This window comes from Ovis aries, chromosome 5 (genome assembly GCF_016772045.2).
Source record: "Ovis aries strain OAR_USU_Benz2616 breed Rambouillet chromosome 5, ARS-UI_Ramb_v3.0, whole genome shotgun sequence".
NCBI classification, from domain to species: Eukaryota; Metazoa; Chordata; class Mammalia; order Artiodactyla; family Bovidae; genus Ovis; species Ovis aries.
This window is the reverse complement of record NC_056058.1, coordinates 73,454,369-73,472,110: the sequence shown is the minus strand read 5'-3', so window position 1 is coordinate 73,472,110 and position 17,742 is coordinate 73,454,369. Positions and strand designations below refer to the sequence as shown.

Genomic DNA, 17,742 nt, shown 5'->3' with positions numbered 1-17,742 from the left:
TTTCTCAACAGGGCCTTTCACTTTGTCATTAACAAAAATCTAATATATGTTAAAATCACAGAACTTTAAGAAATAACGTGAAGTCTAGACAGACAACCCAATCAAAAAATAGGCAGAAGATCCAAATAGACACTTCTGCAAAGAAGACATACAGATGGCCAAGAGGCACATGAAAAGATGTTCAGCCTAATTATCAGATAGATGCATATCAAAGCTTTAATGTCACTTCACACCAGTCAGAACCTAAATGTCCATCAACAGAGAAATGGATAAAAAAATATATATATGGTAAGTGTATACAATGGAATATTTGTTGTTGTTTAGTCACTAAGCCTTGTCTGACTCTGTGATCCTGGAGTCACAGAGTGACTACAGTGAACTGTAATCCACCAGATTCCTCTGTCCATGGGATTTCCCAGGGAAGAATACTGGAGTGGGTTTCCATTTCCTTCTCCAGGGGATCTTCACCACCCAGGGATCGAACCTGAGCCTCCTGCATTTCCGGCAGATTCTTTACCACTGAGCCACCTGGAAAGCTCAATGGAATATTACTCAGCCATAAAAAGAATTTAATAATGCTATTTGTACAACATGCATGGACCTATAAATTGTCATAGTAAGTGAAGTAATATAGAGAAGACAAATGTAATATGATATTGCTTATATGCAGAATCTTTAAAAAATGATACAAATGAACTTACTTATAAAACAGAAACAGACTTACAGACTTAGAGAACAAATTTATGATTACCAGGGTAGACGGGAGGAACAGATTGGGAGTTTAGGATTGATATACACACTGCTCTATTTAAAACAAAAACCCAACAGGGGCCTATTGTATAGCACAGTGAGTGCTGCTCAATATTCTGTAATAAGCTAAATGGGAAAATAACTTGAAGAGATACATGCATCAGTTTGCTGTACCCCTGAAACTAACAACGCTGTTAATCAACTACTCCAATATAAAATCTTTTTTTTAATGAATAAAAAGTCAACCAAAAATTATGGCCAACAAAAATATTAATAAAAATTTATTCCAGCCAGATGAAACAAATTTTATAGAGTTTCTGAAAAAGTCTATAAAACAGTAAACTAAGGGGTAATATGCCTTTAAAAGGACAAGAATTTGTGACACTAACAGAGGCAGAAGTAAAAATAGTAGGATGTGGAAAAAACAATTAGAATTATTGGCAATGAAAAAAATACTGAAGTTATAAAGTTACAATAGTCATGATAAACTCTAGTTTGCAGCCAAAGCAAGATTAATGAATTGAGACATATTATCAAGACATTTATACCATTCTTTTAAATGTTTCATAAATGATTCTTCTAACAACCCTATGAGGTAGGCACTGTTATTGTCAACATTTTACAATTGAGGAAGCTGATGTATAGAGGTTAATTAACTTGCTCAAAATTGTACATGTAGTAAGTGAAGAATTCACCCAGAGCACTGCTCACAGAGACAAAGAAATAAGCAAGAGAGAGCAATTGAGAGATTTAGGGTACAGACTGACAGGAACTTGGGGACTGATAGCCTCTAATTGCCAAATAATGGTTAGTTCTAAAAAAGCAGGGTATAGTTATTAAGAATGGTGTTTAATGGTATCTATAGCTACAGGTAGGAAGGTGGCAACAATGTTAAATTTGAGTGATAGGTATTTGAGTCTCCTCATGTTCAGAAAAAATCATGAAAATTAAAGTTTAAAAAAACCTCAAAGTGAAATGCAGAACATGATGTATATTTTTTTTTGTCAAAATATATTACATGTACACAAGAACTACAGAAACATCCTTTTTTTTCATTTGGTAGATGCTTTTTCATTTTGTAAATGCTTTTTTATAAGATGCTTCTGTAAAGACCATTTGGTAGGGCTTTGGTATTCCATCCATAACTCAAGATATGTTTTTTGATTCAGACATATTATATTTCTGGGCATCAATTCCAGTTTGGCTAGATTGTAGAAGATTTTATGTATCACTTTGGGGAAGTATTAAGAGATCCTTTGAGCCAATTTACAATTCACTTATGGAATATGGTATATCTTCCTTGTAACTTCCACTTTCATGATTTTTACCACTACATATCCTAAACTTCTCATTTCAAAAACTAGAAACTGAGTTTATCTATGTTTGGAACTTTAGTTTAAAGGAAGTAAATGTTTTCATTAAAATCTCCTTGATAAGATTTTACTTATTGACACTTAAAATAGTATCTGATAATGTTTTTCTTTTTACAGATTTCACTGTTTTAAGTATGTATATCACCAAATATTAATACAACCAGTTTCCAAATGGCCACCCTTTAAGAGAACTGTGTGAAATTGCTGAAAAGATCAATTTGGATAAACTTAGTTTCTTCTCATGAAATGTTCTCCGTGGGCTACAGAAAATAGATATGGAAACAGGTAAGGCGTTCTTACCTGTTTGAAAAAAAATTTTTTCATTTTAATTCCATAGACAGGTGGTAGAAGAAGGGAAGCAGATAAAAACAGTCTCTGGCTCTTAATGTTTATTTTATACCATACCCTTTACAACAGAATTTCACATTATTGATCTGTATTGCCCGATTCCATTTCACTGAGTCCCATGAGAGTTGAAATTGCAGACTGAGATAAACTAAAAGTACCAAGTTCATCATGTTTAAAACTGCTTTTTCAGGGTATTGCTTTCTCTCTGCTACTTCAGTGCTATTCCTCTACCACTGAGAGGTTGTAATTGCAAAATGGATGAGGGAAAAAGAAAAAAAGGCAGTTATGATCTGATGTACTATAGTCTGTGATGTGTGTCTGAAAGATTTATGTTCTGATTAAAGAATCCTTGATTGAATTTTTTGATAGAAAATTGTTTCGGTCATTGGCACATGTGCCGCATATTCTTTGATCCAAAGTCTGTTTCATTTATTGCTTAGGAAAGTAAAGAAGGCCTAGGAAAGAAAAATACTATAAACAGAATGAAGATTGAATGTAGTCCACGTTATAAGGCATGCATTGGAATTCAGTGACCAGTAAATCATCGTCAAGAAAGATTTTCCAATGCATTGTCTTTTTCAGTTGATCTTTCAGTCAGTCACTCATTCATCCAGTCATTTACTCATTCATCATGTATTTGTTGATTTAACACATAGGAGTGAACCCTCCTATGTGTTAGACATGGTTTTAGGCACAAAGGATATATCAGTGAAGAATATGACAGGGACAGTATTCTCTAGTTTGTAGTGATGACTGTCCACCTCAAGCAAAGGACTGACTTAATGAGGATTTCCAATAGCAACAGATGCCATAAAGCAAATAATACAGGGTTTGAAGTGATACAATATAACGTGGAAGGGTAATGTTCTATAGGCGACAAGTGGACTCTCAGGGGGTGACATTAAAGAGACAACCATGTAACTGTCTACTAGGGGTAAGAAGGGGTGAAAGGAAAGAATAATCAGTATCAGAATATTCCAAGAAAAAACAGCAAAAAGTCCTAAGGTAGAAGTGAGCTTGGCTTGGTCTAACATTAAATTGACTAGTGAAAGATGGAATATTGTGGGCATGGTGATTATGAGATTAGAGAGAGAGAATCAAGACTTCTATTATGGAACGCAGTACTGCTCAATCCTTTCCGCACATTTGAACCATCGGGGGGACTTTTAAAACTAGCAACACCTAGTTACACTGCACTTGAATCACTACTGTGGGGCTTTACAGGTCATGGAATGGCTTCTCCATTTCTTCCTAGGTGAAATGGCAACACATCTCCCCTTCAATGTCTTCTGGCTTACAGCTAAGAGTAAACGATAAAATGCTTACTGAACACATTGACAAACAGCACTGTCTCATCAGATTAACAGCTTGTATATCAAAACTTAAGAAGTTACATTGCCCATAACCGAAACTTAACAAATTACGTTTCCCATAACCCATAACCAAATATTTAAACAATCCATTTTGCCTTTTGTTATTCACTTCCGCATTTCCCTACTTGCTATCAAACTACTACTACCCCTTCAACCTCTGAAGAAGGTCCTTTCCTCTATTATCTCACCTTTGCATGATCACAGAACCGCCAGTGATTTCAAAGTTACAAGGGGCTCATTCCTTAAAGCATCTAGACTCAGATGACATCTAACAGGGTGAGTTGACTCCTTGAGCAGAAGCTATTTTTTCCCCACATTGAATGGAAGAATTTCAAATATGCCATTAATTATTTTGACTTCAGTGATGCAAACTTGTTTCTAGCTGAACCCATCATCAATCTTAACTTTCAATTCAGAATGCTTGTCCTGAAACTCCTGAGTGCTCCTTAGTCCAAACATGTACTCAGGGCTTTTGTAAGAGTTACATTAGAATTGCTAAAAGTATGGCATCCTTTAAAAATCAAGTTCTAAAAGTTATATGTGATCATACTTTTCAGGCTTCTCTTGACTAGCCTTCTGTTTGCTGCCAAAACTTTCCTTTTCCGGAATGGGCTGTTATTCAGGGAGCTATTGATGATAATCCATTGGGGGCTGAGAACTGTTAGAAAGGACAGATATGGGTGGTCTCATCATCTTTTGTCTGAAATTAATAAAGGTCTAAGGAAATGGAAGAGAAGAGAGGTGTTAGTTCAATTTGGGGCCAAGAAGAGGAGATTTGAAAAATTAGAAAAATTTTGATGACATTGATAACCTTAGAAAATAATGTGCTATCAACTTTGTCTCCTGTTCTTTTGATTAAGGGCACTAGGTAGTGTTTTCTGGGCCAGAAGTGAATAATGCAGATTTTATGTATTTGATTACCTTGGTGTTGAATGAAATGTATGGCAGAAAGGACAATGAAGCCAAATAAGATTCAACTCCACTGCGTCCATTTATCAGATCTTGTGAGATTAACACCACTGAAATATAATTTTCATTAGAAGGTTTTGTTTCCCTCAAGGACATTGACTCCCTGGTGCCCTGATCCTAAATAGAAGTTTTATGAATCTTGATTACCTTGTGGAAAATGAAATGTATCAGAGAATTCAGATTTGCATTTATTGGTGCGGGGGAGTTAAATTTATTTCCTGCCAACATCAGCAAGTCTGATTTTAGAGAATGTAGCTCATTAGAATAAACTAACCGCATTAGAATATATGCTGCTCCATTCCTCTCTGCCAGCTGCTCTGGGTACTACATCCTGAGAAGCCATAGAGAATACAGACCCCACCTGCAGCCCTCACTGAACCTAATTCACTGATTTTGTCCAGATTAGGTAATGGATCAAACAATCCTTTCTAATAGCTAGACTGTAAACAAGTCCTCTATCAGGTCCTAGGCAAGAGAAATTCCTATTAAAAAAAAAAGGAAACAACTGGAGGGCTGCCATGCAGTCTGTGTAGTTCCTAAAGGAAAGCACCTAAATTCAAGCATAAGAAGCATATGGCGAGTTGATATGTAGAAAGACACAATGGAACAGCAGCCAGTTTCCAACAGATATATTTGAACTCTGTTTTCTTCGCCCAACATGAAACTACAGAAAGATTTGCTTATTGGGTTCAAGATCTGTTCCATTTTTAGTTTTTATTTTCTTATCCTTCCCTCCACGTATATACCATCTATCCCATTTCCATTCCCAATGTTATGTGTTTTACAGGCCAATGTCATACTTATTGCTTTAGTCTCCAAATTCATCTCTTCCCTCAAATTCTCAGAGAGCAGTTCTCATTTTCCCAACACAGACACAAATGCACCCTTATTCTCACATATGAAAAAAAATCAATTATTCCCAATCATATTAGTCTTAACAAAAGTATTTAAAAATTTTCACTAATAGTCACTAAAACATATGTATGTATAATGAAATATTGGCATCAAACTACTGGTAAGTTTTATTGTATCATTCCACTAATTGACAGTCTCAAATATCTCTTCATTTTAGATGAATGTGAAGTGCCTTAATCTGGCTGTGAGGGTCCCCCAACTACCTGCTGTAATGGTAATTCAGAGCTCTGCACGATGCAGATCACAAAGGTGAAGTGAGGCATCAATGAGACTTTACACATGAACTGTTTACCACAGTGCCAAGCACACTGAAAGAATTCAAGCAAATCCTGTGGTCATCATCATCATTTCAATACAAGGTAGCCTTAGGATAATCAGGCTGTTGATGCTTGGTTTTCCAAATATTTTAAATTGTGAATTTTCATGTCCACACTAGGAATTATGTTGCATCTCTCCTTTCACCTACATGCTGCCTTTTCTTTAAGACTCAAGGAGACACAGATAGTAGGTAGTAACAAAGGGCTTTGTCATCTGAATACCTGATTTTGAATCCTGTATCTCCTATTTCTGTGGAAGTTGTTAACCTTTGTAAACCTCAGTTGTCCCATCAGTCAAATAGGATAATCACAATACTCACCTCCTAGACATATGAGAATTAAAATAAATAATGCATATCAAATAATGTTACATGGTACACTGTAGATACTCAACTGATATTTTTTGAACCATTAAGTCCAAGTTCCATACTCTCCAGACGTCTTTTCTCAAACAGCCCCACCCCTGGTGGCTCAAATCTTTATTTAAAAATGGTCTGTACCACTCAGCACAGAATCTTTGCCTTGTTACAGCATTGCCATTGTCTTGAATTATTTGTTATTATGAACTTTTGCCCACCAAAGGGCTTTGACTTTTAGAAAAGACAAAGAATTATATTCTGCCTCCCCTACTCAAAGTGCCTACCGTGTGATTTGCCTTCACTTATTCACTCACACATTCAGTCAATAAACATACTCTGTCATGTTGATTTGCTTACTAAAATCACCTATATTACTGAGTCCTTAATCTCATGGGATTAAGAGTTTTATAGGAAAAGAAAAAACAGAATGTTAGAAAGAGTAAAAGTCATTAATAAAGCAAACCAACACTGTTGATTTTAGATAATTAGTAGAGTATGTATTATACATGTATATATTGTATACACATGTACAGAGGCTAACACTAGAAAAAGAAGTGAGCTTATATAATCCTATAGTTAAGAATCAATGACTCAATGCTTTTGAAATTTTAGAATGTTAACCTCTTACCTTCTCAGCTTTAGGTGATATGAAGTATTAGGGGCAGCGCTCATTGCTCAGTTTCTCTGGCTTTGGAAATTATTCCCATTAAGAATTAGTGTTTTCTTCAAAATGTGAGCATGATTCAGACAGACTTATATCATCTGGTGGCTAATGTTCTCTATTAATTCCTATCAAAATAATTTTATGTTTTCAGCACATGATTGGGTACTAAGACTGTTGCTGAGCTGCTGAACAGGAAACAGGACATTTGGGATGGAACAGTGTGTCAGCAACAGCTGCTCAAACCTAATATGTAGAATCTGTTGGTTAGGAAAGTGGCAAAAAGTAGCATTTATCAAGAGCATTTATCCAGTGTGGGGGCAGTGGGGAGAGGAGCGCATGAGAGAGTAGTGTTTCATTGATCTGTGAGAAGTTTATTTTTCCATTCTACACTGTTAAAGTAATCAATTTCTTAAATAAAGCAGAAGGGCCGGTATTGATAATCCCAATGATGGTTTAAGTTTTCTAGGACCACAGAGGTATCATATTGATGTTATAATAACACAAATGCCAGGCTTGATTGTGTTTGTCACATTCACTGGTGGGATTTGATTGCTAGAATTAATTCCTCACTGTGAAGAAGATGTTTTCAAAGTGTTTGGTTTAGGGCTGTTGAATTAGAAGTATATAAAGGACTTTTTATTTCATCCTCCCTTGGCTGAAATAGACATTTTGTGATCACAGAAAGTGGGACGATAAAAGTAACAGAGCATTAAAAGAAAAAAAAAAAAAACAGAAAACTGACCACTTTTAGTCTGTTATTTAACAATATATTCATGAATGGTTTAGTTGATCATTAGTATTTATGATAGTTATAATATGTATTTAAAATATTGTGGAAGGCAGTTCAACATGGTGGTATAGGAAGATCCTGAACTCACCTCCTACCATATAAACAACAAATTTACAACTACATATGAAACAGTTCTCTCTGAAAAAGACCTGAAGACTGAGCAGCTCCTGTACAACAAAGGATGAAAGAGCCACATGAGAAGATGAAAGGACAGATGAATTAGAGATACAGTACCAGCAAAATTCTTACTTCAGGGTGGTCACCCAAATCAAGAGATAACTCTCCAATACAAGGCATCGCTGAGGAGCAAAGAGTTTGTGCCCCATATCAGGTACCCCACTCTTGAGAGCTGCACCAGAGAAGTGAGCCCCGAAAATATCTGACTTTGAAACCAAACAGGCTTAGATCCAAGAGAACCAGAGATCTGTAGGGAACAAAGATTTCTCTATTAAAAGGCTGGCATACAAACACACTTACCTTGGAACCCAGTGCAAAATAGCAGTTTGAAAAGTGCCTAAACAGTTTGTGAAGGAGATTCATTTGTCAATCTTAAAAAAATAAAACATCTTCCACATGGGAAGAAGTATGTTGGATTTCTCTCTGGATATAAAGGTGCAGGAGGCATTGTATTTTTTCCATTCTCCCTCTACTTTGGAAGCACCTGCCTGGAAAAGCACCATGTTTGTACCCTCTCTCAAACTTGCCAGCACCAGTGAGGGCACACACCTCCTGTGATCTCATTGAAGCTGGCAGTCATGTGCACCCTACCCAGGAGTCACCCCTTGAGTGGCCAGGGATAATCAGATGTCTGGACCCCATGGGTATGAAAGAATCAGAAAGAGAGTTCTCGGTGGGCTACCATCCCCAGGGCACAGCACCAACACCAGGCTGAAACACACCCTCAGTCTTCCTGTGAAAAGGCCTATTTCCTTGTCCTGAAGCTTCCATCTGAGGGGCAGGCTTCAGGTTGACAACATAGCTAGAGGCTACAGAACTCCTCCAAGGGAACAGAGGCCAGGGAATACATCTTTGCATTCTTACTTGACCTCACTACAGATTGACAGTATCTCTCACAAAGGAGTTTATACGTTTATCTAGAGCCCAGATATTTTCAACTGTGCTAAGCGGACACCTCCAGATTGCCTGGTCTGGCTACCAGCAGGGTCAATGACTGGAACCACAGGACTGTACACACTTGTAAACCTTAAGCTCCTGCCTGTGGGTCTGGCCTCCAATCAGCATGAACTAATAGTGAACTGAGGTCTTTCCCGCTGGAACACTCAAAGAAAGGTCTTGGCACATGCTCAATGACTGAGACCTATCAAAAATAAATCAAGCTGTGAATACTATCACAAAGGTTTAAGAGGCAACCGTGAGCTAAGGCAAAGTTATACAATAAGGCTCATCTTGTACAAGATACTCCTTTAAAAATGAGGAGCATTAGTAACACACAAAAATAAACACACAGTCAAACAAAAAGAGAAGACAAAAGAATATGTTTCAACCCCAGGGAAAAAATGCAATCAGTCAGAGATAAGTAATTTACATGATAAAGAGTTCAAAATAATGCTTTCCAAACTGTGAAGAAGAATGGGTGAACACAGAACTTCAACGAAGATAGAAAATATAAGAAAGTATAAGAAAAGAATTCACAGAGCTAAAGAATGCAATAAGTGAACTGAAAAAAAAAAAAAAATATATATATATATATATATACCACTAGAGCAGTCCAACAGCCCCCTAGATGAAGCAGAAGAACCTATCCGTGATTTGGAAGATAGGACAGTGGATGTCACCTAAACAGAGCAGTATAAAGAAACAGGAATTTTAAAAGTGAAGACAGATTAAGGACCTGTGGGACAACATCAATCAGAGTAACATTCACATTACAGAGGTCCCAGAGGGAGAAGAGAGAAAGGAGCAGAATTACTTGAAAAAAATAATGGCCAAAAACTTCTCTGGGTTTCCTGAATCTGATGTCTGTCTTCTTCCCTGTACACAATTTAAAACTTACAGTTATTTATTGCTGGAATTTTCCAAATACTTGTGTACTTTCATCCAATATCTTTCCAAATAATTCTGTTCCTTTCTCTCTTCTCCTTCTGGGAGAATGTTCCATGTGTACTTGAGGAGAATGTGTATTCTGCTGCATTTGTATGGGATGTTCTATACAGAGATCTTTTTCAACTTACCAGGAAGTTATGTCCCATAAGTTGAAAACTTAAGTCGAAGATGCATTTAATACATTCAACCTACTGAACAACGTATCTTAGCCTCATCTACATTAAACATGCTCAGAACCCTTATATCAGTCTACAGTTAGTCAAAAATCATCCAACACTAAGATAGATCAGAAAGTTTTGAATATCTTGTCTAATTGAATACTGTAGTGAAACTGATAAACAGGTTGATTGTACAGTAGTCCTCCCTTATCTGAAATTTTGCTTTTTGCAATTTCAGTTACCTGTGGTCAACCATAGTCTAAAAATATTACTTGGAAAATTCCAAAATGTGTCCCAAGTACACATGGAACATTCTCCAAGGCAGATCATATGTTATGGCACAAAAAAAGGCTCAATACATTTAAGAAGACTGAAATCATATCAATATTTTCCCTAATTAAAATGGTATAAAATTTGAATTCAATTATAAGAACAAAACCAGGATAATCAGAAATATGTGGTGATTAAACAATATACTACTGAACAATCAATGGATCAATTAAGCAAAAGTAAAAAAAATACCTTGGGACAAATAAAAATTCCAGGATCCAATGTGGATACCAAAATCAGTGGAGGTTCAAATTCTTATGTAAAATGGTACAGTATAGTAAGCCTTCATATCCATATATGCAGAACCCATGGAAATAAAGGACCAACTGTACAACATAACCAAAATCTATGGACTGCAGCAAATATAGCTCAAAAAAGGAAGTTTATTGCCACACAGGCCTACCTCAAGTATAGGAAAAATCCCAAATTAACAATCTGAAATTACATCTAAAGTAACAAGAAGGAAATCCTAGAAGACATCAGTCAATTCCTAGAAACACATAATCTTCCAAGACTGAATCACCAAGAAATGAAAATCTTAACAGACTGATTATTGCGAGGAGATTGTATTGGGAATTAAAAAGAAGAAAAAAAACCCTCCCAAACAAAAGTCCAAGACTAGACAGCTTTACAGGTGAAACCTACCAAACATTTAAATAAGATTTAATACCTGTCTTTCTCAGTCTTCCAAAAATTGATTGAGAACACCTGCAAGTTCATTTTACAGGCCAACATCCCACTAATACCAAAACCAGATAAGGATATAATACACATAGACACACACACACACACAAATTACAAGTGAATATTTTGATGAACAAAGATATAAAAATGCTCACCAACATAGGAGGAAACTGATTTCAGCAATACATTAAAATGCTTGTATACCATCATCAATTGAAATTTATTCCAGGGATACAGAAATGGTTCAACATCTACCAATCAGTTAACATGATTAACAAAATGAAACATGAAAATCATATGATCTTCTCAATAAATACAGAAATAGTTTTTGACAAAAGTCAATATCTATTCATGATAAAAATTCTCAACAAAGTGAGAATAGAGGGAACATACCTTAGCATAACAAAGACCACATATGACAAGTTCACAACCAACATTATACTCAATGGTGAAAGCTGAGAGCTTTTCTTTTAAGACAAGGATGTCCACTCTGGCTGCTTTTATTCAACATATTAGAAGGCCTAGCCAGAAGCATTTAGGCAAGAAAAGGAAATAAAAGCCATTCAGATTGGAAAGGAAGAAGCAAAAACTGTCACTATTTGCAGATGGTATGCTTTTACACATAGAATAAAACTTAACGATGCCACAAAGAAACTGTTATAACTAATAAACAAATTGAGCAAGTTGCAGGGTACAAAATCAATATACAAACATCTTTTGCGTGTTTTTCATTTAAAAGAACATTTTAGTCCTGGAACAGTTATGGAAAGCTTTTTTTAAAGTGAAGTATAATTAACTGATTTACAATGCTGTGTTAGTTTCAGGTATACAGCTAAGTGAATCAGTTATATATACGTATTTCCTTTTCAGATTATTTTCAATTATAGGTTTTCTCTTTTGTTTTTATCCATTAAAAATGAAATTTAAGAAAAATTAAGAAAACAACCCCATTTGCAACTGCATCAAAAAGAATAAAATATCTAGGAATAAATTGAACCAAGGAGGTAAAAGACCTGTATAATTTATAAGATATTGATGAAAGAAACTGAAGAAGCCACAAACAAATTTTAAGATTTCCATGCTTATGGACTGGAATAACTAACATTGTTAAAATGTCCACATTCCACAAAGCAATCTACAGATTCCATCCAGTCCCTATCAAAATACCAATGGCATTTTTCACAGAAATAGAGCAATCCTAAAATTTGAATAGAATCACAAAAGATCCTAAGTAGCTACAACAATGTCAAGAAAGAAGAACAAAACTGGAGGCATCATGCTCTGTGATTTCAAGCTATAATACCATAGAAATCAGAAAAGTACAGTATTGGCATGAAAAGAGACATATAGATCAAAGGAACATAATAGAGATTCCAGAAATAAACCCACACATATATCGTTAATTAATTTTCAATGAAGGAGGCAAGAATATACAATGGGGAAAGGACAGTCCCTTCAATAAATGGTTTTGGGAAAACTGGCTAGCTACATGCCAAAGAATGAACCTGGGACCACTGCCTTTTATATCTTCCACGTGTATCACCGCACACAAAAGGTAACTCAAAATGGAATACAGACTTGAATATAAGACTTGAATTAATAAAATTTTTAGAAGAAAAGGTAGGTGTTGAGCCTCTTGACATCAGCCTTGGTGATGTTTTATTTTTGATCTGACTCCATAGGCAAGGGCACAAATGGCAAAATTAAACAAATGAGACTACACCAAACTAGAAACCGTCTGCAAAGTGAAGGAAACCATCAACAAAGCAAAAAGATAAACTATTGAATGAAGAGAGATATTCATAAATTATCAGATAAGGGGCTTCCCTAGTGGCTCAGATGGTAAAGAATCTGCCTGTAATGCAGGAGACCTGGGTTCAATTCCTGGGTTGGGAAGATCGCCCTGGAGAAGGAAATGGCAACCCACTCCAGTATTCTTGCCTGGAGAATTCCATGGACAGAAGAGCCTGGTGGGCTATGGTCCAAGGTTTAGCAAAGAGTTAGACATGATGAGTGATTAATACTTTCACAGAGAAATGCAAATCAAAACCACAATGAGATACCATTTCACGCCAGTCAGAATGGCTGTGATCCAAAAGTCTACAAGCAATAAATGCTGGAGAGGGTGTGGAGAAAACAAACCCTCTTACACTGTTGGTGGGAATGCAAACTAGTACAGCCACTATGAAGAACAGTGTGGAGATTCCTTAAAAAAAACTGGAAATAGAACTGCCTTATGACCCAGCAATCCCACTGCTGGGCATACACACTGAGGAAACCAGAATTGAAAGAGACACATGTACCCCAATGTTCATCGCAGCACTGTTTATAATAGCCAGGACATGGAAGCAACCTAGATGACCATCAGCAGACAAATGGATAAGAAAGCTGTGAAGCTATTTTATTTTATTTTTTTTAATTTTAATTTTTACTTTATTTTACTTTACAATACTGTATTGGTTTTGCCATACATTGACATGAATCCACCACGGGTGTACATGCGTCCCCAAACATGAACCCCCCTCCCACCTCCCCTCCCCATAACATCTCTCTGGGTCATCCCTGTGCACCAGCCCCAAGCATGCTAAACTGAGTAGATGACTAGCATCAGTTCATTTCAGTTCAGTTGCTCAGTCGTGTCTGACTGGTTGCAGTCTACTAATCTGAATCATTAAAGCAATACAGATAACTTATCAGATAGTAATCTAGGGTCTTCTACTCTGCAATGAGACGTGTGTTTCCTATCACCACACATTTATAATTCACTCGCCTCTTTGCTGTGATGTTTCTTCAGGCTGGATTGAATCCTGAAGGATAATCAAAGCTCCAGAGATAATACTACCCAGGGAGAAACTAATTGTGTTGTAGCCATCATTTTTATATGATATCATAAGCTGCTACACTTTTACAACTGTAAATATTAACCATAGAATACACATTATAATTATATTTTTTAAAATAAATAAGCTTGATCACTCCTGCAGCTTTTTCTTCCACACTGTGTGTTTAACTCCATGACAGGTCAAACTTATCTTTGCCTCAGTCCATGGCACTGAATGGTTCTCCTGGATAAGACCTTGAACCAAACGAATTAACTTTAAAAGTATGGAAGAGGTCCCCACTGCAGAGCTGCTGCCGGACGAGTGACTTAGTGGACCGAGCGCTGGATCGAATCCAAACACAAACCGGATTTTGGCAAGTTCGTTCTCAGTTCCGGCAAGTTCTATGGTGACCAGGAGAAAGATAAAGGCCTGCAGACTAGCCAGGATGCCCGGTTCTACGCACTGTCGGCGAGATTTGAGCCTTTCAGCAACAAGGGTCAGACGCTGGTGGTGCAGTTCACGGTGAAACACGAGCAGAACATCGACTGTGGGGGCGGCTATGTGAAGCTGTTTCCAGCTGGTTTGGATCAGACAGACATGCACGGGGACTCCGAATACAACATCATGTTTGGCCCAGACATCTGTGGACCCGGCACCAAGAAGGTTCATGTCATCTTCAACTACAAGGGCAAGAATGTGCTGATCAACAAGGATATTCGCTGCAAGGACGATGAATTCACCCACCTGTACACGCTGATTGTGCGGCCTGATAATACGTATGAGGTGAAGATTGATAACAGCCAGGTGGAGTCAGGCTCCTTGGAGGACGACTGGGATTTCTTGCCCCCCAAGAAGATAAAGGATCCTGATGCCGCTAAGCCTGAAGACTGGGATGATCGTGCCAAGATCGATGACCCCACAGACTCCAAGCCTGAGGATTGGGACAAGCCTGAGCACATTCCTGACCCTGATGCTAAGAAACCTGAGGACTGGGATGAAGAGATGGACGGAGAGTGGGAACCACCTGTTATTCAGAACCCAGAGTACAAGGGGGAGTGGAAGCCCAGGCAGATCGACAACCCAGAGTACAAGGGCGTTTGGATCCATCCAGAGATTGACAACCCTGAGTATTCCCCTGATAGCAACATCTACGCCTATGAAAACTTTGCAACGAGACATGGGGTGTTACAAAGGCAGCTGAAAAGCAAATGAAGGACAAGCAGGATGAAGAGCAGAGGCTACGAGGAGGACAAGGATGAGGATGAGGAGGATGAAGATGAGAAGGAAGAGGAGGAAGAAGATGCTGCCGCTGGCCAGGCCAAGGATGAGCTGTAGGCCACCTCCGCTTCCAGGGCTGGACTGAGGCCTGAGCGCTCCTGCCGCAGAGCCGGCTGCGCCAAATAATGTCTCTATGAGACTGGAGAACTTTCATTTTTTCCAGGCGGGTTCCAATTTGGGGTGGATTTTTCCTTTTTAAATTTTTTTTTACTGGCATTTTGTCTCTGATTCTCTAAAGCCCTCCCCTGGCCTTCATCTGTTTTTCCATCTATTCTTCCTGGATCCCAGAGGTGGGGGAGAAGAGGTGGCATCCCCAGCCCTCCAGCACTGAGGAAGAATGGGGCTCCTAAGGCCTTAGCTCTGATCCTTTCCCTTTTCTCCCTGCCCCCAGGACTGGGCCACTTCTGAGTGGGGCAGCGGGTTCTAGCTCAGCTCATGCTGAGAATGTAAGAACTACAAACAAAATTTCTATTAAATTAAGTTTTGTGTCTTCAAAAAAAAAAATAAAAAAATAAAAAAATAAAAAATAAAAGTATGGAAGAGTACTTCTCCTAGCATGCAAATTATTGATTTGGAAAATGTTTAAAGCATTTTCAGGGTAATCAAAAAATTGCAATTTTAATGCAAATTAAAATACTCAAAAATTTTCTAGCCCTGATGACTTAGGTTGCTGGATGTGCCAAACGAATTTTCATGTACTTGTTTTATCCATGTCACTAATTGGTGCTATTTTTTCAGAAGTGACTTCCTCCAGAGTCACCACCTGAAGTAACTTATTATAGATTCTTTAGATCCATTCTTCATGTTTGTGCTTCTGCATCTAGATACCACACTACTGTCATCCACTTTATATGACAAATGGTGCTTAGAACTTGCTACCATCAAATGTTGCAAAATAAAATATGTATCCCAGTCATCTAAAGTTAATCCAACTTGGCAACTATCCAACATGGGTTAGAGCATTGTAACTTCTCAAATACAGTACAGCTGTCTGTTTAGAAATCCAGGAGTTAATAAATTATAAAAAGAGTAAGAATACTTAAAGCATATATAATATATGTTCAAGCTGGATTTAGAAAAGGCAGAGGAACCAGAGAACAAATTGCCAACATCCATTGGATCATAGATAAAAGAGAGAGAATTCCAGAAAAACATCTCCTTGTGTTTCATTGACTATACCAAAGCCTTTGACTGTGTGGATCACAAGAAACTGTGGAATATTCTTCAAGAGATGGGAATACCAGACCACCTGACCTGCCTCCTGAGAAATCTGTATGCAGGTCAAGAAGCAACAGTTAGAACCAGACATGGAACAATAGACTGGCTCCAAATTGGGAGAGGAGTGCGTCAAGGCCGCATATTGTCACGCTGCTTATTTAACTTATATGCAGAGTACATACATCATGTGAAATGCCAGATTGGATGAAGCACAATCTGGAATCAAGATTGCCGGAGAAATATCAGCAACCTCAGATATGCAGATGACACCACCCTTATGGCAGAAAGTGAAGAGGAACTAAGGAGCCTCTTGATGAAAGTGAAGGATGAGAGGAAACTGAAAAAACTGGCTTAAAACTCAACATTCAAAAAGCTAAGATCATGGCATCTGGTCTCATCAGTTCAGTTCAGTCGGTCAGTCATGTCCAATTCTTTGCAACCCCATGGACAGCAGCACTCCAGGCCTTCCTATCCATCACCTACTCCCAGAGTTTAACCAAACTCATCTCCATTGAGTTGGTGATGCCATCCAACCATCTCAACCTCTGTCACCCCCTTCTCCTTCCATCTTCAATCTTTCCCAGCATCAGGGTCTTTTCAAATGAGTCAACTCTTCGCATCAGGTAGCCAAAGTATTGGAGTTTCAGCTTCAAAATTAGTCCTTCCAATGAACACTCAGAACTGATCTCCTTTAGGATGGACTGATTGGCTCTCCTTGCAGTTCAAGGGACTCTCAAGAGTCTTCTCCAATACCACAGTTCAAAAGCATCAATTCTTCAGCTCTCGGCTTTCTTTATAGTCCAACTCTCACACCCATACATGACTATGGAAAACCATAGCCTTGACTAGATGGACCTTTGTTGGCAAAGTAATGTCTCTGCTTTTTAGTATGCTGTGTAGGTTGGTCACAGCTTTTCTTCCAAGGAGCAAGTGTCTGGTCTCATCACTTCATGGCAAATAGATGGGGAAACAGTGAAAGACTTATTAACTGAGACTGTTATTAATGTGCTTCATGAAAATAATTCCTATTAAATGCCATGGAAGTATTGCAGAAGTCTAGTGAATAAACACTCTTTGTTAACTACATTGTCTAGCATACTTTTTGGAACTGCATTTACCAAGTCTTCTCAAAGTGCTTGTTTTGAAAGTTTTGCTATTTCTAAATTCATCCTTATAAAATATCTACATATTTGACAATCTTTTAAAATAGTTCAATTTTCGTCTCATGCAATACATTCTAAACACATTAAAGCCTTTTAATAAATGTGGTACTTGTGAGCAAGTTTCCTGTAAGAGGTTTTTTGAGTTCTTCATCCAAACAATTTTAATC

At 37.6% G+C, this 17,742-nt stretch overlaps 1 protein-coding gene across 1 annotated transcript; it reads left to right on the top strand.

The window, feature by feature from the left end:
• Positions 1–3,333: 3,333 nt before the first annotated feature.
• LOC114114906 (calreticulin) lies at positions 3,334–15,266 on the top strand. Its single transcript, XM_027970479.2, is given in 5 exon segments — positions 3,334–3,405; positions 5,886–5,942; positions 14,247–15,081; positions 15,084–15,156; positions 15,158–15,266. Coding segments are annotated over 5 exon segments (1,131 nt in total). The 3' UTR covers positions 15,252–15,266.
• Positions 15,267–17,742: the final 2,476 nt, after the last annotated feature.